General features: G+C 38.9%; 1 protein-coding gene across 1 annotated transcript in view; it reads right to left on the bottom strand.

Annotated features, from left to right (window-relative positions):
- LOC150084310 (uncharacterized) overlaps positions 1-27,281 on the bottom strand; it is an 86,168-nt gene that overhangs the window by 53,937 nt on the left and 4,950 nt on the right. The window contains exon 2 of the mRNA XM_090376178.1: positions 12,916-12,989. Within this exon, the coding sequence (XP_090232304.1) occupies positions 12,916-12,989 (74 nt within the window). The remainder of the gene's footprint in view (positions 1-12,915; positions 12,990-27,281) is intronic.

Here is a 27,281-nt window from a genome sequence, read left to right as displayed (position 1 = left end):
ACTGCCAGCTGGGGTGTGATGGATTACATTTAATCTTTGCTGCATAGTTACAGAGTAAAGTTTTTCTTCTGAGATGAAGAGGAGGTTCATTTGCCTCAATATACAGGCTGTGAACTGGGGATGTTCTGAAGGCTCCCACAGCTATCCTAAGGGCATTATGCTGGATGGCATCCAGACGTAGCAGGGAACTTTTCCTTGCAGAGTCATAGACCGGTGACCTATAATCCAAGCATGATCTTATTAAAGCTCTATAGAGATGTAGGAGAGAGCTTCTATCAGCACCCCAGGACATAGCAAAGACGGCTCTTAGGACATTCAGTTTTTTAAGGCAAACTGTCTGCAGATAAGCTATATGAGAAGCAAAATTAAGTTTATTGTCTAAGTATAACCCCCAATACACGGAACTTGTTGGTAACAGGAATTAGGCATTTTTTTAATATATTTCTGGGTTCGGATGTAGTTTGCATTTTTTTAAAAAATTAATTGCAGTGGATTTCTTTTCTGCTAGAGAGAAACCATTCAGTAATGCCCATGATTCTATTTTAACTATGGAAATTTGAAGTTGCCTTTCAATGGTATTCATAGTTTGGGATTTACAAGAGATAATGAGATCATCAGCAAACATGTACATTTCTACTGTATTTGGTACATCCTGTGTCATGTTTGTAATTCTTATTGAAAATAATGTTGCACTGAGAATGGAACCCTGAGGTACACCCTCCTCTTGTTCAAATGATTTGGATAAATTGTTCATGTAGCTAACTTGAAACGTTCTGTGGCATAGGAAGTTTTGAATAAATAGGGGTAACTGCCCTCTCAAGTCAAAAGAATGAAGATCTTGAAGTACACCATATCGCCAGGTGGTATCAAACGCTTTCTGAATATCGAGATTAATCATGACTAGATGTTCTCTCCTTATGAAGGCATTATGGATGTTTGCTTCTGCTTTTATCATCACATCTAGCATGGACCGCTTCTTCCGAAATCCATCCTGGTTATTGTTTATCAAGTTGTTTGTTTCCAGGAATGACGTTAGCCGCCTGTGAACCATTTTTTCCAGGACTTTGCCTAAACAACTAGTCAGTGAAATCGGACGGTAGTTATGTGGAAAGGAGCGATCCTTTCCTGGCTTCGGGAAGGCTAGAACAATTGAGTGACGCCAGGAGATTGGGTAGGTATTTTCTAAGAATATTCTGTTGTAATATTTTAACAGTGTTCTTTTGGCTCTGTTGTCAAGTTGCTTTAACATTATGTAGCAGATCCCATCAGGACCAGCAGCACTACTGGACGTAGTGCTTCCTCCTTCCCTTCCCAATTTAATATTGTAGCTGGGGACTGAACATATTTGCCATTAAGCTGTTGTTGTTGATTAAGGGTTTAATGACACAAGGGCATCAATGGCCAAGATGTGTCTTTTCCAAGTTTTGTTGTAAATCAAACATTTTTTTTTTTTTTTTTTAGATTTGTTTGTCAAATCTGATTTGCCGGATAAAATTAAGCAATTCCTCTATATTCGCAGAATTGTCTAAGATCTGTTGAAGGGTAACTGGATTCTGGTTATTGCATGAACTCTGAAAACAAAGCAATCTGGAATTTCTGAATCGAGGGCATATCAAAAGAATGTGTTTTACGGAAAGCTGAACTTGGCATTGGACACAGAGTGGGGGATTTTTGTTTGCCAATAGATGAAAATGAGTAAGGTGAGTATGGCCAATTCTCAGTCTGGCAAGTATTACTTCTTCTCTGCGACTCTCTCTGATGCTGGAATTCCATATTTCTGGATTAGGTTTTATTTCCTGCAGTTTATTGTTGATTTCATTTTTCCATATTTGAGACCATTCATTTTCACTTTCTCTAATAATGATTGGACTAAAATCGGTGTGTGGTACTATCATTGTTTTATTTGGCAGTTCGGATGCTGACTTAGCTGCAATGTCTGCTTTTTCATTGCCTTCTATTCCGCAGTGTCCTGGGATCCAGCAAAGAGTTATTTCGGATTGTTTCTTTTGACAGAGGTTGATTAGAAAGTCAATTTCTTGTAGGAGAGGATGACGAGAATGTCGTTTACCCTGTATGGCTGAAATAGCACTGAGTGAATCCGAATATATTAAGACAGAGAGGGACGAGTGTTGACATATTTCACTTAATGCAAGCTGTATAGCATACAGTTCTGCAGATAGAATGCTGCACTCAACTGGAAGGGATTTTGAAATTACATGCGATGGGAGCACGGCTGCTGCACCTACATGTGATTGGCTCTTAGATCCATACGTATAGATTATGAGTTTCCCAGTGTGTTGCGAAGTATAGTTGGCATGCAACTGTCGGATATTACATGGTGGAATGGTATTTTTTGGCCACTGAGCGAAATAAAGATCAATGTTTATATGATGTCTATTCCATGGGGGTAAAGGCATATTTTCATTTTGCGCAATTTTATTGAGATCGAGTTTCCACTTTTTTATTATTTCTAGAAGACGAATCCCAGCAGGTCTGGGTTCATTAGGCTTAGATTCATAAAGTGTTGGCCATAAAGGTTGGTTGAGGTATACCCAACAAGGGTGAGTTGGAAAGCTTCTTATTTTGGCAGCGTATTGGCAGAGTAGGCGTTGTCTTCTAAGATAAAGTGGAGGGTCATGTGCTTCTATATACAAGCTTTTTACAGGCGAGGTTCTGTAAGCGCCTAATGCTGATCGAAGGGCACTGTGTTGAATGGTGTTCACAGAGCGTAAGATGCTTTTTTTAGCTGATGCATATACTATAGCTCCATAGTCTAATCGTGACCGGATTAGAGCATGATACAAATTCAGCAATGACTGTCTGTCAGCACCCCAAGATGTTGAGGATACTGCACGAAGGATGTTTAGTTTCTGGAGGCACGTAGTTCGTAGATAGGTCACATGTTTACGAAAATTTAATTTGGTGTCTAAATTCAGACCCAATAATCTTATGCAGTCTGTCATCGGTATTTCTCTGCCTTTCAGTTTTAATACAGGTTCCGGATGAAGCGATCGTAATTTACAGAAGTGTATTGCTGCTGTTTTCCCCTCGGTTAATTGATAGCCGTTGCTTTCTGTCCAAGTTTCAATTTTGTTTATTGCTATCTGTAGTTGTCTTTCGATGGTAGCCATGTTGGATGATTGACAGGAAATAGTAAGATCGTCTGCATACATATAAACTTCTACTGTGGCTGGGATGTCTCTTGTAATGCTACTGGTACGTAAAGCAAAGAGTGTGGCACTTAAAATAGATCCCTGAGGTAGTCCTTCTTCTTGTGTGTGAATTTTGGATAGCTCATTCTGGAATCTTACTTGAAAGGTCCTGAGGTGAAGAAAATTCTGTATGAATCTAGGCAGGTTACCTCTCAGTCCAAGTTTGTATAAGTCTTGGAGGATTCCATATCTCCAGGTTGTATCGAATGCTTTGGTAATATCGAAAGTTATCATTACCATGTGCTGTTTTTTAAGAAAAGCATTTCGAATGTGAGCTTCAACCTTGATGTGCACATCAGTTGTACTCCTGTTACGGCGGAAACCAAATTGATTGCATGATATAGCATCTTGATCTTCAACAATCCAGACAAGTCTCTTGTGAACCATCTTTTCTATTATCTTTCCTAAACAGCTGGTCAAAGATATAGGACGATAACTATTGGGAGAGGAAGCATCTTTCCCGGCTTTTGCTATGGCTACCACAACTGACTGATGCCATGTATCAGGGTAAACATTCTCCTCAAAGATTCTATTGTAAAATTTCAGTAGTATAGATTTTGAGTTTGAGTTGAGGTGGCAAAGCATTATATAGAAAATGCCATCTGGTCCAGCAGAACTATTTCTAGAATTCTGGAGAGCTTCGTTGAGTTCATTCATAGTGAACGGAAGGTTATAAGAATGAGGTTGTTTTGTAACGAAGTTAATTTTATATTTTTCCATGGACATTTTTTTGCGTCTAAATGAGTCTTCATAAGATTGAGATGATGAAGTGACTGCAAATGTTTGCGCTAAAGCCTCTGCAATATCAGTTGGAGAAGAAATATCTATTCCTTTCCAGGTCAAGATTGGGGCTTTGGTTTGTTGGCACTTTCCACTGAGGATACGGATCTTTCTCCAAATTATTCTGGGGTCAGTGTTTCTGCAGATGGTAGAACTAAATCGAATCCACGCATCCTGTTTAGCTTTTCGACGAATTCGGCGTGCTTCAGCTTTCAGCCGTTTATAGTTTATAAGGTTTTCCATTGTAGCATTTCGGCGAAAAGTGTTCCAAGCTTTGTTTTGTTTCCTTTTGGCAAGATAGCAGTCCCTTGTCCACCAATTATTATACCTTTGTTTTGTAAGGTTAACTTTCGGTATTGCGCTGGTAGCAGCTCCAAGTAGTTGTTCTACTATATGTCTAGTGGCATTATTAATAGATGCAGTAAGAATCAAGTGGTTATCAAATTGCACTGTTTTCGAAAACTTCTCCCAGTTAGCTCGGTGAAAATTCCACGTAATTCTTTGGTTAGATGTATAGTTTGTATCTGTCTGTATTTTGCAAATTATAGGAAAGTGATCACTATTGTGAAGGTCAGTCAATACTGTCCAATCAAAGCTAGAATAAATGGACGAGGAACATATGGACAGATCCAGAGCAGAGCTGGAACCTGTAGGCAAGTGGATATAAGTATGCACACCGGTATTCAGTAGTGTTAAGTGATGGTTATCAAGTAGAGTTTCGATCATCCTCCCTCTACGATCCATGTTCGGGGAACCCCACAAAGGATGATGAGCATTTAGATCACCTAGAAAGCATACAGGTTGGGGCAGTTGATTAATTAAGTTGTCAAGTTCCGCAATGGAACAAGAAACGTTTGGTGGAATATAAATGGAGACAAGAGTGAGATTAATTCCAAGAACAATACGAACGGCTATTGCTTCTAGATTAGTGGAAAGCTGAACGGGTTTCGATGGTACGTTACTACGAACTAATATTGCTACTCCTCCTCTTGCTGGAGAATCAGAACATCTGTCACGTCTATATAATGTATACCGTGAGAAGTGTGGGGTATAATTTGATGATAAATAAGTTTCCTGTAGACAAATACATGCAGGATCATGCTGGTGCATTAGGTATTTTAATTCGTCAAGATTGCTTCTTAGTCCTCTACAATTCCATTGAATAATTTTCTGCATTACTTGGGTTTAGGTTAGGTGGATTGGTCTGATCGTTTGTTTTTCCCTCGATCCTGTTTATATTTCTCTCGTTTTGAAAAGACTGGTCGAGTAATATCCATCTCATCATCAGCATGAAGCATGAGAACAGGATCATCATTATTTAATTTCTCATCGATTTCCATGGTTCGTTCAGTTGGTTTATTTTGTATACGATGAACATCTTTCTCCTTCAATGATGTGCCTGAGTTTGGAACGTCTTGTTGTAGCTTGGATGGCTTTGTATTAGTAGAATTTGATGGACTCTTTGCCTTTGTTGCTGTTAGTGTCTCATCATCTGCAAGGATGGATCTAGCCCATTGAATAAGAGATAATTTAGGAGGAATAGTAATATAAGTCTGTGTAGAAAATTCTTTAGTGTTTTTGACTGCATTGGAATATGTTTTGGCAGGCATCACATTTAATATCTGTTTACGTGCCTCTTGGTAAGATACATTTTTCTCTACCTTGTACTTCATTATTTTCTTTCCCGTTTTCCATAATTCGCAAGTTCTAGAATATGCGGGGTGAGTACCCTGGCAATTGGGACACTTTGGCGTTGCTGCTGTACATTCAGTTTGGGAATGGTCTGATGAGCCACACAGGGGACAGATTGTCTTACCTTGGCATGCTGTTTGAGAATGACCATACTTCTGGCATTTAAAGCATCTAAGTGGATTTGGAATATAGGGTCGGATCTTACAGGAAAGGTAGCCAGCTTTTACTGATTCTGGGAGATTCGGACTGCTGAAGGTGAGGATAACATTTCTTGTGGGTGTAAGGACACCATCTTGTTTGGTCATAATTCTCTTAGCTCCAACAACACGTTGTGCTTTAAGTTCTTCGGCAATTTCTTCCTCAGAAACATTAAGGAGGTCCCATTCCGAGATGACTCCCTTTGAGGTGTTCAAAGTTCTGTGAGGGGTTACCGAAATGGGAAGGCCTCCGAAGGTCGTTTGCTTCAGGAGTTGTCTAGAATGACTGGGATTGGAAGTCTCTATAAGAAGATCTCCTGAGCGAAGGCGTTTGACAATTTTGGGAGTACCTGCTACAGCCTCTATGCTTTTCTGCACAAGAAATGGCGATAAGCTACTAAGAGGTTTCGTTGATAACGAGTGTACAATTAGAAAAGCAGGTAGGTCATGTGAAGAATCATCTTTTTTGATTCTTTTTGCTTGAGATGACTCAAGTTCATGCGAGCACGTAGGCTCTACAGTTGGTGATATTAATGGATCCATATTTGCTCCTTTTCGCCCTGAGTATTAGATTAATACTCAGACTACCAGCCCCGCCACGTGGAGGCAGGAGCGGTGCCACCAGTGACCAAGCGATAAAAGATTAGTTGTTAGTGTGTTAGAGAAATTGGTTATATATATATATAAATATAAAAGAAAGGTGTCTTTCCTTCCTTGATAGAAGCTAAGTTCTTTATTTAGAAAAAGCCAAAATTAAATAATTTTATAAATAAAGAGGGTTTTAACAATCTCTACAATCTGTCGCTTAGAGAAAAGACGCTTTCAAATCACTTTGGAAATATCGCTATGATCACTCGCTTGGCACTCGGGGCCGCCATTAAGCATTCTGCTGTCCGTGTCCTTATTTATACTTGAGGAGAAGCTAATCCAGGCATCTTTTTTGCTTTTCGTCTTATTTGGCGGAATTTGGCTTTCATCCTTTTAAAGGTGATTAAGTTATTAGTTGTGGGGAATTTGCAAAACAAGTTCCAAGTTTTGTTTTTTTCCTGTTTAGCGTGTGTACAATCCTGATTCCACCAGGAACTACTGTGTTTGTGGGCTTCCTCTGCAAAGATTTTGGTATTGCATAATTGGCAGCTTGCAATATTTGGTTAGTTATGTGTTCTGTAACATTATCTATGGGCTGGGAATGGACTATTTTGTCATTAAATTGGATATGTGAGGCATATTCGTTCCAATGTGCCCTACGAAATTTCCAAGTAGAGCGACACAGTGAAGGGGGGTTTACCAGTGTTTGCAGCTTGCAGAGGATCGGTAGATGATCACTAATAATTGGATTTTCAAGAACAAACCACTCCGTATTAGCATATATAGAGGGAGAACAGATTGATAGATCTATTGCACTCATCGATCCTGTAGAAAAATGAATATAGGTAGGCTCGCCAGTGTTCAAAAGAGTAAGCTGACAAATATCAAGAAGTAATTCTATTAATTTACCTCTCCTGTCTATTTTTTGATGTCCAGTGCCTGTTTTCCCCACTTTCGAAAAAAGTCGTCACATAAAGGTTTAAAAGTAGACCATGGAGGCTCCATTTCTCCGGTGTCTTGGTGGATATTGTCAAGTGGGACACTCCACTTGGCAATATCCTTCAATCCGATTCCAGCAGGTTTATTTTCATTTAGTTTATTCGTGGAGAAATTTAGGAAAGACGGGTTAAAGAGGTAAGGCCAGATAGGATGTGAGGGCATACTCTGAAGTTTGGCAACATACATAAGCAGCAGCATCTGTCTCCGTAAGGATAATGGAGGTTCATGTGCATCAATATATAGACTATGCACTAGAGATGTTCGGAAGGCACCTAGAGCTATTCTAAGTGCATTGTGTTGAATGGTATTGATGGACTGTAATGCTGATTTTCTAGCTGAGTCATATACGGGTGCACCATAGCCTAGTCTGGATCGGATTATGGTTTTATATAGGTGTAGAAGGGAATATTGGTCAGCTCCCCATGATATTGCAGAAAGCACTCTAAGGATATTCATTTTCTTCAAACAAATAGTTCGTACCTACATCTATGTGTTTCAGGAAGTTTAATTCCTTATCCAATATTAAACCTAGGAATCTAATATTGTCATTGACTGGAATAGCATGATTTCCGAGGCACAATTCAGGATCAGGGTGCTGTTTTCATTTCTTGCAGAAGTGTATAGCAAACGTTTCCTGTGGAGATAGTCGGTAACCATTCTGTAACATCCATGATTGCATTTTGTTTATTGACAGTTGGAGTTTCCTTTCAATGGAGAACATATTTTGCGAGCAACTGGATATAGTGAGGTCATCAGCATAAAGATAAATTTCTACTGTATTTGGGATAGTTGTTGTTAGAGTGTGTATTCTAACTGTGAAGAGTGTGGCAGTGAGAACTGACCCTTGCGGGACTCCTTCCTCCTGTATGCAGATTTTGAAAAGTGCACTTTGAAAACGAACCTGAAAGGTTTGATATTTGAGAAAGCTCCGAATTAATGATGGTAAATGTCCCCTTAGTCCTAGGGCATGTAGGCCATGAAGGATGCCATGACGCCACGTGGTTTCAAAGGCTTTCTCTATATCTAAGCTCACCATGACCAAATGTTCGTTCTTTATGAATACATTTCGCACATTTTCCTCAACCTTTATCATAAGATCTAGGGTAGATCTGTTTTTACGAAATCCAAACTGATCGTTGTTCATAGTAGTTTGAGTTTCCAAATACCAAGTCAGACGACCGTGTACCATTTTTTCCAGAGTCTTACCCAGGCAGCTAGTAAGTGAGATTGGTCTATAATTATGTGGGTCTGATTGGTCTTTTTCTGGTTTTGGAATGGGTAGAACAACAGAATGTCGCTAGGAAATTGGAAAGTAATTTGCAACAAATATTCGGTTGAAAGATTTTAGGAGAGAGTAATGAGTTCTCTCATTTAGATTCTTTAACATTAGGTAGTATATGACGTCTTGATCAGGTGCACTATTGGCTGATTTTTTTAAAGATTCTTCTAATTCATACATGGTTAGTGGTTCATTATAAGAGAGGGCTGACTTCGTTCCGAAATTTATTTTATATTTTTCAGCTATTGTTTTGGCTTTTAGGAAAGTTGGATCATATGTGGTTGAGGCAGAATGGTGAGCAAAAGATGCCGCGAGGATGTTTGCAATATCCTCTAGGAGGGTTACCTCCTGTCCTTTATAGACGATGATTGGGGAAGGAATTGATGGAAACTTACCAGTAAGGCATCTTATTTTCCGCCAGATTAGTTCTGCATTTGTGTCTTTAGTGACAGATAAAGCAAAACGAATCCAAGATTCTTTTTTAGCTTTTTGCCTAATGTAACAGGCATGAGCTTTAAGTTTCTTGTAGATAATCAGATTGGCAGTGGTTGGGTTTTTTCGGAACTGACTCCATGCCTTATTCTTTTCTCCCTTAGCAGTGTTGCATGCCGAATTCCACCAGTAATTTTTGTGTTTGGATCCTTTAATTGAAGTTTCAGGAATGGTAGTAGCAGCAGCTGCCAACATTTGTTCTGTGATGTGTTTAACAGCGTCATCTATGGAGTGATGCTGGATAATATGATCATCTAGTGTAATGCTAGATGCATATTTATTCCAGTCAGCTTTTGAGAATTTCCATTTAGTCTGACCGCTTACTGGTAAGTTTCTTCATGTGCAGAGCTTACAGATTATAGGAAAATGGTCACTATTTAATGGGTTGTCTGAAACTCTCCAATCGAAGTTGGGAAATAACGTGGGTAAGCATAGTGACAGATCTACAGCAGAGGTTGAGCCTGTTGGAAAATGGACATAGGTGTGGGAGCCTGTGTTCAGCAGTGTGAGATTATGCTTTACAAGAAAAGCCTCTATCATGCATCCCAGGTTGTCTGTCTGTAAAGATCCCCATAACTGGTGACGCACATTAAAATCACCCAATAGGCAGAAAGGAGAGGGTAGTTGTAGGATAAGATCATTAGTTCAGTTAACAAGCAGTTCTGATTTGGTGAGATATATATGGATACAAGAGTAAGTGTTGTGCCAAGAGCAAGGTGTACTGCAACTAATTCTAAAGTGGTTTGTACAGGAATACGTCTGGACGGGATTTTACTGTAAATCAATATAGCTACACCACCATGTGAACCATGGGTAGTGATCCTGTCTTGCCCGAACAAGGTATAGTTTTTAACTGAAAGTGTCACTTGTGGAGAGAGATTCGTTTCTTGTAGACAGACACCTACTGGATGATGCTGATTTATCAAATCGTGAATATCGTCTATGTTGCTACGGAGGCCTCTACAATTCAATTGAATCAACTGATCCATTATTTAGCTTTTGAAGTAGAAAGTATTTCTGACCGTTTTTAGAGCCAATCTGTTTATAGCATTCCAATTTTATTTTATCTTTTCTCGGGAAAGTGGGTCGTGCAGTATCCATATCTTCCTCAGCATGTATTATTTCTAAGATGGTTTCATCATTGTTAGTGGTGTCATCAGTTTCCATATCTGCGGTTAGAGTCTTTTGCAGTTTAAGATTTCTCAGACTTTCAGTATCTGAATGTGATGGAGTAATAGTTGGTGGTACGGTGACTGGGGTATTATTTGCTTGGTCTTTTACTCGTTCTTTAGGGGACTTCTGCGGACTCGCTAGAACAGCCCGAGCACAGTCGGAAATGGACGTAGCTGGTGGTATGGACACTTCAGTTTGAGTTCCTTCCGATTTGTATTTTTGTGTTGCAGCTGCATATGTGAGTTTCGGTACAGTGAACAAAACTTGTTTCCTTGCTTCTTGGTAAGTCACTTTGTTTTCTATTTTGTACTTTTGTATTTTCTTTCCTGTTTTCCAGGTTTCACAGATTTTTGAGTAAGCTGGGTGGTTACCCTTATAGTTTGGACATACTGGTGTTCGTGATGGGCAGTCTATCTGTGTGTGTTCCTTGGATCCACAGTTGGGGCACACTGAAACCCCTCTACACACTGTTTGAGCATGGCCAAATTTTTGGCACTTCAAGCACCTGAGGGGATTGGGGATATAAGGTTGGATATGGCAGTTCAGATATCCAGCCTTAACTGTAGCTGGAAGGATTGGTGTTGAAAAAATCAGTTAGTTATTTGGTTTTTAGGAGCATTAGCAACTAAGGCCATATTGCTCCGGAGATATGCGGTAGTCATTCCCTGACCTTTCCGCATCCTCCGTATTTAGTGGTCACAGGCTCGAACCCCGGTCTAATCAAGAAGTGTGTGCTACGCACTGCTGCTCCTGCCCACCTGGCTACGGATGCACCCTGAAAAGGTCAGTATAACACTGCATGTTGGAACCAGTTAACCATCTATTTTAATTTTAATTCGCTTTGCCTGTACAACTTTTTGATTTTGTAGCTCTTGGACTAATTCCTCTTCAGTAACATTTATCAAGTCCCACTCAGACAGCACTCCTTTGGATGAATTTAGGGTGGTATGTGGAGTTACTGTGACAGGAATATTAGCAAATTTTTAGATTCTTAGTAGGGCTTCAGAGTGCCTACTATTCATTGTCTCTATAAGTAGATCTCCGGAGCGGAGTCTTTTCACCATTTTAGGTGGTCCAGCAGCATTCTCGAGATATTTCTGGATAAGATGTTGTTGTTGTTATTTGGTTTTTAGGAGCATTAGCAACTAAGGCCATATTGCTCCAGAGATATACAGTGGTCATTCCCTGACCTTTCAGCATCTTCCGTATTTGGTGGTCACGGGCTCAAACCCCAGTCTAATCAAGAAGTGTGCGCTACGCACTGCTGCTCCTGCCCATCTGGCTATGGAGGCACCCATCTGGATAAGAAATGGAGAAAGTGCACCTATCGGTTGATTTGTTTGGGAATGTATTATAAGAAACAGTGGTGATTCATTTTTGGATCCTTCTGTTCTTTGTCTCTTAGAATGGGAAGTGTCAAAGTCAGTTTGGTCTGTCCTGGAACAGGTTGAGGCATGAGGCTCAACAGATGGATAACAGTCTTCGTGATCCATGTTAGCTCCTTTTGGCCATTGGTAGAGAACCTTTCTGCCAAGGTTACCGGCCCCACCAGGGGGAGGCAGGAGCAGATAACAATAAATTACTTTAAACGTAAGGAAAACTTTCCAAATTAACAAGAACTGTTGCAGTGAGAAACGCTCTATAAATAGCTCAAAGAATCGCTCGATCACAATAACGCTTGGCACCTGGGGCCTTTTGTTATATGTTCTTATATGTACATACTTACGCTGTATGGATTAACTATTTGGTCCCCTGCAGCCATATACAGGGTTATTTAAAATGAAGTCCGGGGTTTCAGTACAGGAATTGTTTGAAACCCCGGACTTCATTTTGAATAACCCTGTATAACCATTTGCAGCTTGGAACTGCATGTACACTACTGAGGTGGTTGTCTTGTAATTTTGAAACTGTGAATGGTGAAGAACTGCTTTACTGGTTAAAATCAGGAACAACTAATCCAAAAGCCATGAGACTTTCAAACAGTGAAACATATTCTTTATTTTGTTGTACTAGACGATTCTCTTAATCTACAGATATTTATTCACTACAGGATTCCTAAGCCTGTTCTGCAAGGGACTCCAGCTTTATGTTTTTCACTGGCAAGGATCGATAAATGTAGCAACTGTTTTACCTACAAAGCCATGGCATTATTTTGCTCAATCAGAATCAACCCAAATATATGGAAGTATGAAGTTGGTTTTAAAACTACATTAAAGATGAGAATGTGGAAATAGATCTTCACTGAGATGTATTGGTTAAAGCCTAATCTTCTTTATTGTGGTATTTATTTACAGTTTATTAATATTTAGATTGATAGTTACACCTTTAGTACAGAGATATGTATGATGCTACACATAAAATATCATGACTCGGTGATATGTGGAAGTACGTGAGGGCGATTCTTTACTGAACCACCCTCATAACTCTACTTTTTCAATAACTAAATGAAATGCAATAACAAAGAGCACAAATCTAGAATTTAAAAGTAAATATGGGTGCTTACTTTTTTTAACTGCTGTTCATATTCCTTCCTAATCTCCCCAGGCTTGCTAATGTTTACTGTAACTGGAAAAAATTCTTGGCAAAAAAAAAAAAATAATAATAATAATTAATAAGTATAAGACAAATAAAGATAAAAATTTTAAAAGTCCATTTTTTAAATTGGAAATGAGCTAAGAATTGACTTCTTGTACATTGAGTTTGAGTATAGTACTTTAAACTTTCTATAACCAGTATACAAGAAGTCACTGCATTTTGGCCAGAGTTAAGATAACTGAAAAAAAATTCTGCATATTTATTTCCAGTTAGCTCTGTGGTACTGGCATGACATCAGTAGCCTCAGGCATGACTAACACAAAAGGTCACACTTAACTGAGAAAGCTTATCAACGGGAAATTTTATAGTTAATGCAAAATATAGGAGAAATTTTATAGAACTGGAAGAAAACCGATGAGCCAGGGCCTTTACTTTATTCTAATTCATAAAAGCTCTGCATTGTAAGTTAATTACATAATTAACCTATATAAGTTAAAATAGGCCTAGAAAGTATGATTTGTTATAAATACAGTTCAGGTGGAAGAGAGATTTCAGTGAGATGCCTGTCACTAGCACACCTGTCTCAGTGTAAGGAGTGTGTGTGTGTTATGGGTGTTTAATGGTGCATAAGCTACACTGGTTATAGTGTGCCTGTCCATAGATGTGTTAGGGAATAATTCAGAATTGAAGGCATTTCAATTTCATTTTAGAAACTATTCAGAATCGATGATATATTCCAATTTTTTTCAGAAAACAAAAAAGTTCATTAATGTTCGCCATGTTGCCAATAATATGCTCTATTGATATTGGTTCTTGCAGTTTATTCAGAGAAAGTAGGACTGATGTTCTGTCCTGGTGATATTGAGGACAGTCAACAAGAATATGCTTGATTGTTAGATATACTGAGCAGTGTGGAGACTGAGGAGGATCATCACCTGTGAATAGATGGAGGTGGGTCAGATGAGTATGTCCTATTCTTGTCCATGCAAGTACCACTTCTTCCCTTCTAGTTGGTTAGATGCTTGAGTGCCAAAATTTTGGTTCCTGTTTCAACTGGAAAAGTTTGTTATTAGTCTGGGTGTGCCATAGCTCTTTCCACTGTTCAAGGCATGCTGCTTTTATGATGATATCATGGTCAGAGGCTGGAATATGGGCAGAGGTCAAATCTAATGTGGAGAAATTTTTTGCCGATATATCCGCCAGGTAATTTCCCTTTATCCCTGAATGTGCTGGAATCCAACAAAAGTTCAATAATTGTTGACGTTGTTCAATTTTCAAGAGCAACTTCCTGATTTGGTTTAAAACAGGGTGATTTGTATAGGATGGATTTTGCACTGCTCTAATTGAGCTGAGAGAGTCTTGTGTAAATTAAATATTTTGCAGATGGGTGAAGAGTCAAATTTTCTAGAGCTAGTTTTATTCCATGTAGTTCTGCAGAAAAGTTGCTATACTCATTGCTATACTCAGGTGGAAGAGAAGCTGAAATAATAGCTGAGAGAAACACTGCTGCTGCTGCTCCAACGGCTGATTGAGATTTGGACTCATCGGTATATATTGGCAGGAAATCAACATAGCTCTGAATATGACTTGCATGAAGTTGTTTCAGGTTGAGAGTCGGTAGAAGATTCTTACCCCATTGAAGAAAATAAGTATCGAAGTTCAGTTGAGCAGGGGGAGTCCAAGGTGGATGAAAGTAATTCATTACCTGTTGACTATTGCGAAGAGAAACTTTCCAACTTTGGGTTATTTCAAAAAGCCGTAGGCCTGCTGGCCTTATTTTATTAGGTTTATTTCTGTAGAGATTAGTTAGTTTAGGATTGAAGAGGTATGGGTGAATAGGATACAAACAGCAACTTTTATTTTGGCTGCATACTTCAGTAGTAACATTTTTCTGCGGAGGTGCAAAGGGGGTTCGTGAGCTTAAATATATAGACTGAGTTGGAGATGTCCTGAAGGCTCCAAGTGCAATCCGTAATGCACTGTGTTGTATAGGATCCAGCCAGCGTAGCACACTCTTTTGGGCAGAATCGTAGACTGGAGCACCATAATCCAAACGTGATCTAATCAATGCTCTGTACAGTTGAAGCAGCGAGGTACGATCTGCTCCCCAAGACAGGGCGGATAAAGCTCTTAGTATGTTGAGCTTTTTGAGACAGGTATTACGTACAAATTTAATATGTTCAAGGAAGTTTAACTTCTTGTCAAGGGTTAATCCCAAGAATCTGATGTTGTTGCCAATCGGAATGGTAAAGTCTGATATGTGAAGTTCAGAATCTGAATGTAATTTGCGTTGATTGCAAAAATGTATAGCGATAGTTTTCTGTTGTGAAAGACAATAACCATTGAGCAGTGCCCACTTTTGTGTTTTATTTAGTGATATCTGCAATCGACGTTCAATAGATCTCATGTTCTGAGAATGGCAAGAAAGAGAGAAATCATCAGCATAAAGGTAAGCCTCAACAGTATTTGGAAGTTCTTTAGTAATGGAGATAATTCTAAGGGCAAAAAGAGTTGCACTCAGTACAGACCCTTGCAGAACTCCTTCTTCCTGCAAGAATGTCGTAGAAAGGGAGTTAAAATATCGTACTTGATAAGAACGACTCCATAAAAAGTTCTTAATGAATATAGGCAGGTTGCCTTGTAGACCAAGGGCATGCAGGTCAGGTCTCTAAGAATACCATGATGCCAGGTAGTATCGAATGCCTTCTCTATGTCGATGGAGACCATAACAAGGTGTTCATTTCTCACAAAGGCATTGCGATTGCGGACTCGGCCTTGATCATGAGATCAAAGGCAGACCTGTTTTGGCGAAAGCCATGTTAACTATTACTCATTAGATTTTGGTCTTTAATTATCCAAATGAGTCGTCTGTGGTTCACTTTCTCAAGGATTTTACCGAGGCAACTGGAAAGGGAAATTGGCCGGTAACACAAAGGACTGGAGGGATCTTTACCGGGTTTCAAAAAGGTCAAAACTGTGGCATGGTGCCAAGACGTAGGATAGATGTTTTCCAGAAATATTCGATTATAAAATAACAGCAGCAGCAGCTGGAATTGTTTGTCATCAAGGTGCTGTAACATGATGTAATATATTCCATCGGGCCCTGCTGCACTGTTGCATACTGTTCTAACGGCTTGTAGAAGTTCCAAATACTCAAGAGGCTGGTTATATGGTAAGATTAGAGAGGTGAGAAAGTTTATGGGTCGCTGTTCAGTGATGTTCTTGATTTTCCTGAATTTTGGGGAATAGCTTGATGCCACTGAGACTTGAGCAAAGGTTTTTACCCAAAGCATTTGCTATAGTCAAAGGAGCAAAGAGTTCTTGCCCATTCCAGGAAAGGATTGTAGAAGGGATGGTAGGAAACTTCCCAGAAAGCTGTCTAATTTTCTTCCATATTAATTTGCAGTCAGTGTTTCTATTTACAGTGGATGCAAACCAAGTCCAGGACTCCTTCTTGGCTTGTTTTTGAATGAGACACGCTCTTGCCCTTAGTTTCTTATAGTTAATGAGATTAACTGTTTTTGGTGATCGTCGAAATAAATTCCACGCTTTATTTTTTTCCCTCTTTGCTTTCGTGCATTCTTCATTCCGCCAGTAGTTAAAATGGCGCCGGGGCATAGGATTTGTTAATGGAATAGAGTTTTTAGCTGCTGATAACAAGTGGGAAGTGATATATTCCGTTACTTCATCAATGGGCTGTAACCATATAATTTCCTCATCCAGAGTGATAGCTGACTGAAATTTGATCCAGTTGGCAAGAGAGAATTTCCACTTCCAGCTAAAGGCTGTTGTGCAGTAAGCATATTACAAATAATTGGGAAATGACCACTGCCCATGGGATCATTCATAACAGACCATTCCACGACTGAAAACGGTACCGGGGAGCATATTGAGAGGTCAATTGCAGAGGTTTGTCCAGTTGGCAATTGTATGTGCGTAGGTTCACCTGTATTAAGAATGGTAAGATTTTGCCTATCCAGAAAGGTTTCAATCAGTCGGCCATGTGTATCTAATTTAGAAGATCCCCATAAAGGGCGGTGACCATTGAAATTCCCCAATAAACAGACAGGGGAAGGTAACTGCAGTAGAAGATTTTCCAGATCTTGATAAGAGAAGGTATGATTTGGTGGAAGATAGATTGAAATTAGTGTTATCGCAATCTGAGTAATGAAACATACAGCAATAGCTTCAATTTCTGTTTGAACAACAATTTGCTTTGCTGGGATCTGTGTGTTGATCAAGATGGCCACACCACCACGGGCAGCATTTGATGTATTGCGATTTTTTTGATATATAGAGTAGTTCTTTATGAAGATGGAAATTTGGGAAGTTAAATATGTTTCATGCAAGCAGAAACCCACTGGAGAGTAGCGATGAATAAGGTCATGGATATCATCGATATTGCTGCGAAGTCCTCTACAATTCCACTGCAAAATATAAGGCATTACTTGAGATGAGTACAAGGAGCTGTATCTGACTGCTTTTTCAGTATGGAAGTTTTATGTTGATCAGACTTCGGTTTGTCTTTTTTTGGAAATATAGGCCGACTAGTGTCCATTTCTTCCTCCACATATATTTCTAAAATCGAGTCTTCCTGGTTAGTTGAGTAATTAGTATCCGTGGAGGTGATTTGGATATTTTTTTTTGAATTGGAACTTTTCCTCTGTGATGCGGTAGCGATCACTGATGAGGAAGGAGATGTCACTGGTATTGTAAGAGGAGTGTTACATGCCTGTTCTGGGTGCTTAGGAAAATTGGACTGTTGCTCAGAGAGGACAGCTCGAGCCCAATCGGAGATTGATAAGTTTGAGGGGACGGTAACATCGGTTTGGGTGGGGACTGTTTGTTGTTTTTGTGTAATACTGGCATAGTTACGTTTGGGCATAGTAGGAGCAATTATTTTACTGGCTTCTTGATAGCTTACCATGTTCTCAACCTTATACAGGATTATTCAAAATGAAGTCCGGGGTTTCAAACAATTCCTGTACTGAAACCCCGGACTTCATTTTGAATAACCCTGTATTTAACAATTTTTTTCTCAATTTTCCATCTGTCACACGTTTTGGAATAAGCAGGATTGTTGCCCTTGCTGTTGGGACAAGTTTTCTCTGTCGCCAAACATTCAGAGTGAGTACGCTCAGAAGATCCACAGTTGGGACATACTGGATTTCCTCTGCATGTCGTATGAGAATGGCCATACTTTTGGCACTTGTAACATCTCAAGGGATTGGGTACATAAGGACGAACACAGCAAAGTAAATAACCAGCCTTTACTGATGATGGTAGGTTTCAGGAATTAAACGTAAGGATAATATTCTTGGTAGGTGTAAGGTTATCATCTTTTTTAATCATTATTCTTTTTGCTGCAATAACATTTTGATCTTGGAGCTCTTGAGTTATTTCTGCCTCCATCACGTTCAACAGATCCCAGCTGGATATAACACCATTAGATGTATTTAGGGTAGCATGGGGAGATACTTTAACTGGTATCCCAGCAAAATTTGAAATTAGTAAGTTTCTCAGAATGTCTACGGTTTGCCGTTTCTAATAGTAGGTCTCCAGATTGCAGCCTCTTCAGTCTTAGGAGATCCTGCAATACTCTCCAGATGTTTCTGGACGAGGAAAGGAGATAATTTACTGAGAGGTTGTTCTGTAAGTGAATGCAAAATAAGAAATGCAGGACACTGTTGATGGAGAATTTTTCAACCTCTTGGGTTGTGATATGTCATAATCAGATTCATTTTGTGGCCGAGAGCTTGTCGGCTCTAAAGGTGGAAACACATTTTGCTCCATCTTTGCTCCTTTTAGCCCTTGGCAGTTCAACTTTTGCGTTACCCACATTTTTTCGTAAATTTTCCCTATCTCAGTTTACATAATCACACCTGAATATCCGAATGACACCGACATTTTGGACAGTTTCAAAAAAGGAAAAGAAAAGAAAAAATTCAAATTTAAAAACTATTGACAATACTGATGATGAGAGACGGAAAGTGAGGACAACGAAGGTATTAATCGTTCTAAACATGATTGTTGCCATTTGGTGAAAGCGAAGTTAGAAAATTGTCAATTAGGTTACAGTTAAATGAAAGAGATGCAATTCGTTGATACCTAATTGATAAGAAGGTTTCAGAACTAAAGAATTTGATGAACGCTCTGAGTATGATACCAATTTCATCGAGTGAATGTGAACGAGGGTTTTCACAAATGAATCTGATCGCCAGCCCAACCAGTGCTTCGTTGATGACAAAAACAGTTTCTTCACTACCGTTTCTTAAAATTGTAGGCCCACTTTGAGCCAGAAAAATATGTTGATTCATGGCTGCTTCGGAATCGACATTCAGCAACCTACACACAGAAGAAGAAAAGAAGTCAGCATAGGACAGGGGTTGGCAACCCGCGGCTCGTGAGCCACATGCAGCTCTTTTAACATGTAACTGCAGTTCTTTAACTTTACAGCTCACATAATTACCAGAAGCACAATTTGAAATGGAGTTAAGAGGACTTAAAAATCAAGGCATTTGGAGTGCAAGACTAAAAATACCTTAAAACTGAAATTGAGGATTTGGAGAGGCAAAAGGCTGCCCTTGCAATTCTACACAAATGGATGGCAATAGATGACTTTAAAATGCAATCCAAATTGTGTTCAATGCGTGGAGTAGCTTACCGAACCCATATATAAATTTGAAAATATTTGCGTTTGGACTTCTCTCAGTTTTTGGTTCAACGTATTTCTGCGAGAAAATATTTTTGAACATGAACTATATTAAAAATAAATCAATAAACCGTCGTCTGAACAATGCGAGCATGTTTAAAGCTCAGCATGTTTAATTAATTATGACATACTCGCATGGGGCTCACATCTGGGGGGTATGGGCTTGGCAAACCCAGGGTCCTGAGCTGAATATCATCATTCTTCTCTTTCTTGGTGATTCCCTTCTACCTCTGACTCTTGTTTTCTCTCTCGGGGTAATTCAGAATTTTTTTTTTTTTTTTTTTTTTGGCTAGTGCACCATAAGGGGCGCCTCCGTAGCCAGGTGGGAAGGAGCAGCAGTGCGTAGCACACGCTTCTTGATTTAGACCGGGGTTCGAGCCCGTCACCATCAAATACGGAGGATGCGGAAAGGTCAGGAAATGACCACCGCATATCCCGGAGCAATATGGCCTTAGTTGCTAATGCTCCTAAAAACCAAATAACAAACAAACAAACAGCACCATAAGCCTCGGGCTTCCTTGCACCATACGGCTAATAATAATAATAATAATAATGTTGAGAGACTTGCTCAAGAAGTTCATCAGCAAAAGTCACATTAATTTGCACCTAATTGGATGTTTGTTATGTTTTTTTAGTATTAATAAATAATATTTCAAAATATATTTTTTTTTAATAAACACCTTCCCACTATTCCATTTCTTAAAAACTCTCGCCTCCCCACCTCCTCCCAGCTTGAGCTGAGGTGCAGCTCTTCAGATTCTCTCTCTCTCTTTTTTTTAATTAGATCAAAAATGGCTCTTCACTCAAAAAAGGTTGCCAACCCCTGGCATAGGGTGTTGGATGAGAACTTAATAAAAATTTGGAATATTCTACAAAACTTTATTATGAAATTACTTTTACTTATGTTATTATTTTTTACTTATTTTACTCACATTTTACTTATTTTTTTATATACTTGAATAATAAATATATGCTTAATAAACTGTGTTGATATATTTAATTTGCTGTTCTTATTCTAAAAACATTACTACTAAAGTAACAATATCAGAAAAAAAATTTTTTAGAGTACTTTTCACATCCTTTTAATTTTCAATTTTTCCTGATAGCAAAGAATGAATACCTGCACCTATTTTTTTACAAAAAAAGTACTGCCTAGCATTAAAAAGAGATGTGTGAGATGAGCATTGCCATTATGTGCCCTGGCCAGCACAACTTCTTTGTGTCTATTTGATTGGAAACAAGATTTCCATACCTGCGGATTCTGCTTTTTTATCGTAACTGAAATTTGCCATAACTATACATAATTACCAGAGATATATATATATCTGGTAATTCAACTAATTCTTTAATACAATAAGCCAACTAATCCCAGGCTGTGGATGCATCATAACAACCCATTTAGAGTAAAAAATTTTATAGTTGGAGTCTGTGCTATCAAAAATTTGCATACTATTGGAAAGTGGTCACTATAGGATTATTTAATAGGTACCACTCTATGGTCAGGACCAGTACTGGAGAACTAATTGAGAGATCTATTGCTGAGGTGTGTTCAGTTAGGAGCTATACATGTATGGATGCATCAGTATTAAGTATGGTGAGATTTAGTGCCTCTAAAAAGCTTTCAGTTAGTCGACCCCATCTATCTAATTTAGTAGCGCCCCATAATGGGTGGTGACAATTAAAGTTAAATAATATACAGGGAGGTGGAGGTATCTGTACGAAGAGGTCTTCAAGATCTTTTAAAGAGCAAGTATGGTTTGGCAGTAGGTAGATTGATGTTGTTGTTATTTGGTTTTTAGGAGCATTAGCAACCAAGGCCATATTGCTCCGGGGATATGCGGTGGTCATTTCCTGACCTTTCCGCATCCTCCGTATTTGGTGGTCATGGGCTCAAAGCCCAGTCTAATCAAGAAGCGTGTGCTATGCACTGCTGCTCCTGCCCACCTGGCTATGGAGACGCCATTAGGTAGATTGAGAGAAGTGTTATTGCAATGTGGAGAGTTATACGAACAGCAACAGCTATTTCTGTTTGAAGTGGTGTTCTGGCATTTATAGCATCTTAAAGGGTTGGGAATGTAGGGGCAGATGCGACAAAATAAATAACTTGCTATTACAGTGGAGGGTAAGTTAGGCATATTGAATGTAAGAATAATATTTCTGGTAGGTGCCAGTTGATTATCTTTTTTAATCATTATTCTTTTTGCTTCAATTACATTGTCTCTGCAGTCCTTGGGTTATTTCCTCCTCAGTGACATTTAATAAATCCCAACTAGATATGACACCCTTTGATGAATTTAGGGTTGCATGAGGAGATATTTTTACAGGAATGCCAGCAAAGCTTGTTAGTTGTAAAAGCTTTTCAGAATGTCTTTGATTCATGGTTTCTATAAGTAAATCCCTTGATTGCAGTCTCTTCACTGCCTTGGGAGATCCTGCAATACCCTCCAGATGTTTCTGTATAACAAAGGAAGACAATTTACTCATACGCTGGTGGAAGATTAAGAAAGATGGGCAGGGTTGCTCCATCCGATCGGTCTTCTGTCTCTCTGGGTTATCATATTCCATGTCAACATGGTCTGTATTTGCCATGTTTGCTCCTTTTCGCCCTCGGCAAGAGGACTTTTCTGCCAAGGTTTCCAGCTCCACCACGGGGAGGAAGGAGCAGTGCCACAAGGAGGCTAAGCGGTTAGAAGGGTTAGTTCGTTAGTAAAGTATGTAACATAAATAACAAAAAGAAAGGTGAGTTTCCTTTCTCTGTTCTTACTTGAGATCTTCCTAGTGTAGAACTGATTTATAAATGAAACTGTTGATAGAAAATGATATAACTTAATAGGAACTGTTATCTCTGAGAAAGATCGCTATTTAAGTTGTAATAGGAAAGCTTGACCTCGAATTCGCTTGGTACCCAGGGCTGCAATCGAAGCTAAGCAAAATCAGTCATAATGAATCCAGCTCAATCAGTGTACCAACATTGCTAAATCGTTCATTTCATGTGCCTTTCCTTTTATAACGCTCATTATTGACCACAACTGAATGGATGCAAATTTGCATTAAGGCACAAAAATTGCAGTTTGTTTTGACACAAGTTTGCATTCCAGCAGCAAACATGTTAATATCTGTCTAAAAATAATTAATGGCTGAAAAGTAAGTCAGGAATTCATAGCTAAAAGCAAGCATTTACTTCTGGGGACCACGTTTTTTCCACGTACATACATAAACTAACCTCGCCACAAGCGAAGAACAAGTAAAACTGTGCATCAAGTCATTACAGCACATGGTTCATGATAAATAAAACCAAAAGTTACTCAAATAGCACAGATTTCAGTTGATGTGCTAATATCTAGTAGTTGTTAAATTTCGTGTGCCTTTATTTTTACAGCACTTCTTTTTTTTGATCGTTTAAGAATGACCACATATATTCATCATGGCACATTACTTTTGTGCTGTTTGACACATACATACTTCAGAGGCAGTGAATGTGTTAACTTTGAGATATCTAGCCTATACAGTCTGTCAGTGAGAGTACTACATCATATATCCAAAGAGATAAGCCAATTTGATGAATTCTTGAGATGGTACTTGGTTAGAAAAAAAAAAGGCAATACCCTTTGGCAATTTCCTCCTCAAAAGAAATCTTAATTCTTGATATTTTTATGACAGAAGTTATCTAATATTTCCTCTTTGGACACATATCTGCCTATGTCAAAAACTAGGATTGTTTGATTCAGTTCTTTAGAAGCCTCTGTGATAATACCAGTATCAGCAAAGATTACAGATGAAGAAATTTTAGCAAGGTTTTCTTTATTACTCATTGTGATAAAATTATTCTTTAATTTTTGATGAATCTTAAAACTTTTTTGAATTGACATTAGTCACGGCTGTGCCAAGCCATTTTAGTACCTGGTACAAGAATGAAAATTTGCACCCTACTGTTAATGATGGCAACTGTTATTGTTATGTTTGTTATTTTGGTTTTTTAGGAGCATTAGCAACTAAGGCCATATTGCTCCGGGATATGCGGTGGTCATTCCCTGACCTTTCCGCATCCTCTGTATTTGGTGGTGACGGGTTCGAACCCCGGTCTAATCAAGAAGCGTGTGCGACGCACTGCTGCTCCTTCCCACCTGGCTACAGAGGCGCCAATGATGGCAACGCTGACAATTATTTAATCTTCCTTTTGGTGCCCCTTTCAGCTTTTAACCTGAGGCAAGAAACTTGTTTGACTTGGCACAGCTCTGGCATTAGTTGAGGCATATGATACAAGAAAGAAAGCTTATAACAGCATCAGCCAAAAAAAAAAAAAAAAAAAATCTTCCCATTTCACCCATCGATGTCAATCCAAATGTTTGTGTAGTTCAGCCTTAAATTTATTTAAGCTATCAACTTCCACAACAACAGATGGAAGTCTGTTCCAGCAATCAGCTACCCACTGGAAAAAGGCAAACTTCCGCACATCTATCTACAACTGTCTTTCTTCAATTTGAATCTATGCCTCCTCAGGTTCTTAATCTAAGCAAGCGGAAGTATCCTGTCAGCATTGAGCCTGCTCAAACCATTCAAGGCCTTATATACCTCGATCAGATCACCTCGCATGTGCCTAGTCTCCAGCTGCTGCAACTCGCAGAACTTAAGCCTTTCTTCGTAAGCACACCACTTTGTTCCTCTCACCAATCTTGTTGCCCTTCTCTGTACTTGTTCTAACTACTACATCCTTCCTAAAATGAGGCCTCCAGACCTGAATACAGTACTCAAGGTGTGGCCTTACCATTGCCTTATACAAAGGGATAATCACCTCCTTGTCTCTGCTAGCAAAATTCCTATATATCATTGACAAAACTCCATGACCTGCTCTGGCAGCCAGCTGAACTGTTCAGAGAACTTCATATCTGACTGCACAATTACTCCCAGGTCTTTTTCATTCTCCACCTCCCTGAGTGTAGTACCGCACAGTTGTTACATTTCTCTTGGGTTACTGCTACCCATATGCAGTACTTTGCATTTGTCAATGTTAAACTTCAGTTGCTACCTCTCAGCCCATCTGCATAACTTTTCTAGATCCTGTTGCAGTAGCATACTGTTTTTACTGTCATTAACAACCCTTCCAACCTTTGTATCATCTGCAAACTTGGACATTAGGCCTGATATACCTTTATCAATATCATTGATAAATACACAAAACAACAATGGGTCCAGCACCGAACCCTGGGGGACTCCGCTAATAACATTAGTCCACGTACAGCAGTGTCCATTTATTACCACTCTCAGCCGTCTCCCACTCAACCATCCCTTTATCCATTGCAGTAACTTTCCCTTAATGCCATACCGCTCCAATTTGTACAGCAGTCTTCAATGTGCAACAGTATCAAAGGCTTTCCTGAAATCCAAATATATGATATCAAAATTATTTTTTGCATCCAATTCCTTTGTGACCACATCGTAGTATCCAATCAATTTGGTCAAACAAGACTTCCCCTTAACAAATCCATGTTGTGTCTGAACTATTAGGTGATCCTGTATCACCTCTTTAACCAGTGATTCCATTATTTTCCCCAGAACAGAAGTTAAACTGATGGGTCTATAATTATTTGTGTCACCCTTTGAATCCCCTTTGTGAATTGGGGATACATGTGCACATCTCCAGTCCATGGGGACCTCCCCTGACTAAGGATGCTCTCATAATTATGGCTAAGGGTTTGCTTACTTCCCTTGCTGCTTCCTTCATTATAACTGGATTGATTCCATCTGCCCCAGGTGCCCTTTTTTATGTTTAACTTCAACAATTTCTCCTCCACTTTGCTCTCAGTTATTACAAAGTTTAATTTCCTTACTTTAACTTGTCAGCACATTTAAGGTTTTTTTTTAGCTTGGTCTTTGACCTCTTGACTAATTGTCAAGGATGATTCATCAGCAACTTTCAGAATGACCAAATTCTGTTTTTACTCCAACTTGAGAAAAAATTTAGTAATGGGAAAAAAGTCAGAACTGAGAATTTAATACAGTGTGTGTGTGTGTACTATAGGTGTTTAGTGGCACATAAATTGCAATGGCTATAGTGCACCCAAACATTCCTGGTCTGTGGAAACTAATGCACAGAGGGGCAATAGCAATTGAATCCAAAGTTGGAAAGGCTTCGCAGCTAAAGAATGGGATGCGTCCACTGGGCTAAGAATATTAACTCCTCGATTCCAATTTACTAGAAAATTACTTGCAATTTTAAGTTTTTCATTTTCATTTAAAAATTATTAACCAGTTTCAAGCTACTCCAAGCATGGAAAAAACTTTAATGGCTGTCTTTGTGAATTTTCTATTCTTGTTTAAGAGATACCACTTGATTTTCCTTCTAAGATACCTGCAGCTACTGGTGCAATTTCAGAAAATTGCCACTTCCAATATTGGGAACTTTGATTTTCCTTGCATTGAATGATTCAAAAGCAGGAAATATATCTAGAAGCAGTGTTGTCCTGTGAGGAGGAAACATGAGAGAAAGTCCCATAAGGGGAATATTTTCTTTAGAGGTTATTAATGGTACTTTACTAGCTATTAGCATTAGTGGTGACAAAAGAAGAAAGCAAGCTTATACAGCATCAATCAAGAAAGCAAGCTTATACAGCATCAATCAAGAAAGCAAGCTCATACAGCATTTGCCACAAAAAAAAAAGAAAAACACACATCACCTGTCCAAACCCTCCAATAATTTGTCTAGTTCTTTCTTAAATTTATGTTAACTATCCACTTCAATAGTAGAAAATTTATTCCAACAATTCAACTACTGGTTGAAAGCAAATTTACACACCTCTATCATGCAATCATCCTCAATTTAAATTTATGCTCCCTTGCAATACCTTGAATTTTTCAATGTTAAACTTCAATTGCTACTCCTCAGCTCCAGCTGCCTAATCTTTCTATACCCTGTGTTATCTGGGCAAGAGTAAAGATACCATCAGAATTTAGCTTACGCAATCAATTCAAAGCCTTAAACTCATCAATCACATTCAACGAAGGTTCCTAGTTTCTAGATGCTGCAATTTTCTGAACTGAAGCCCTTCTTGGTAAGGGTACCCTTTTGTTCCCCTTCTCTGCACCCATTCCTACAGTTCAACATTCTTCCTAAAATGAGACTTTTAGACCTTTATGCAGTACATAGGATTTGGCCTAACCATTGCATTGTACACCGGAATGATCACCCCATTATCACTACTGGCAAAATTCCTCCACATCATTGACAAAACCCAATGAGCAGTGCACATAGGTTGCCACGTCCATGGCCACCTGTCTGCACTGCTCAGAAAACTTCATATCTGACAATGCAATTACACCCCTCACTCCCCAGGTTTTTGTTCTCCACTCAGTATTGTAAAGTACAGCTGTTACTTGAATCTGAAATTACTGCTATCCATATGCAGTACCTTGCATTTTTCAACGTTAAACTTCAGTTGCTACTACTCAGCTCCATCTGCCTAATCTTTCTGTATCCTGTTGCAAAAGCAACAAACCCTGATTACTGTTATTAACCACCTAATCTTTGCATCATCTGCAAACTTAGACATTAAGCATGATATTCCATAATCAATATCATTAATAAATAACAAAAACAATGGGCACAGCACTAAACTCTGGAGAAC

Source organism: Mastigoproctus giganteus, chromosome 6 (assembly GCF_048544385.1).
Source record: "Mastigoproctus giganteus isolate SK-2022 chromosome 6, ASM4854438v1, whole genome shotgun sequence".
Lineage (NCBI taxonomy): Eukaryota > Metazoa > Arthropoda > Arachnida > Uropygi > Thelyphonidae > Mastigoproctus > Mastigoproctus giganteus.
The sequence above is the reverse complement of the archived record's forward strand: the minus strand, read 5'-3'. Positions and strand labels throughout refer to the sequence as shown.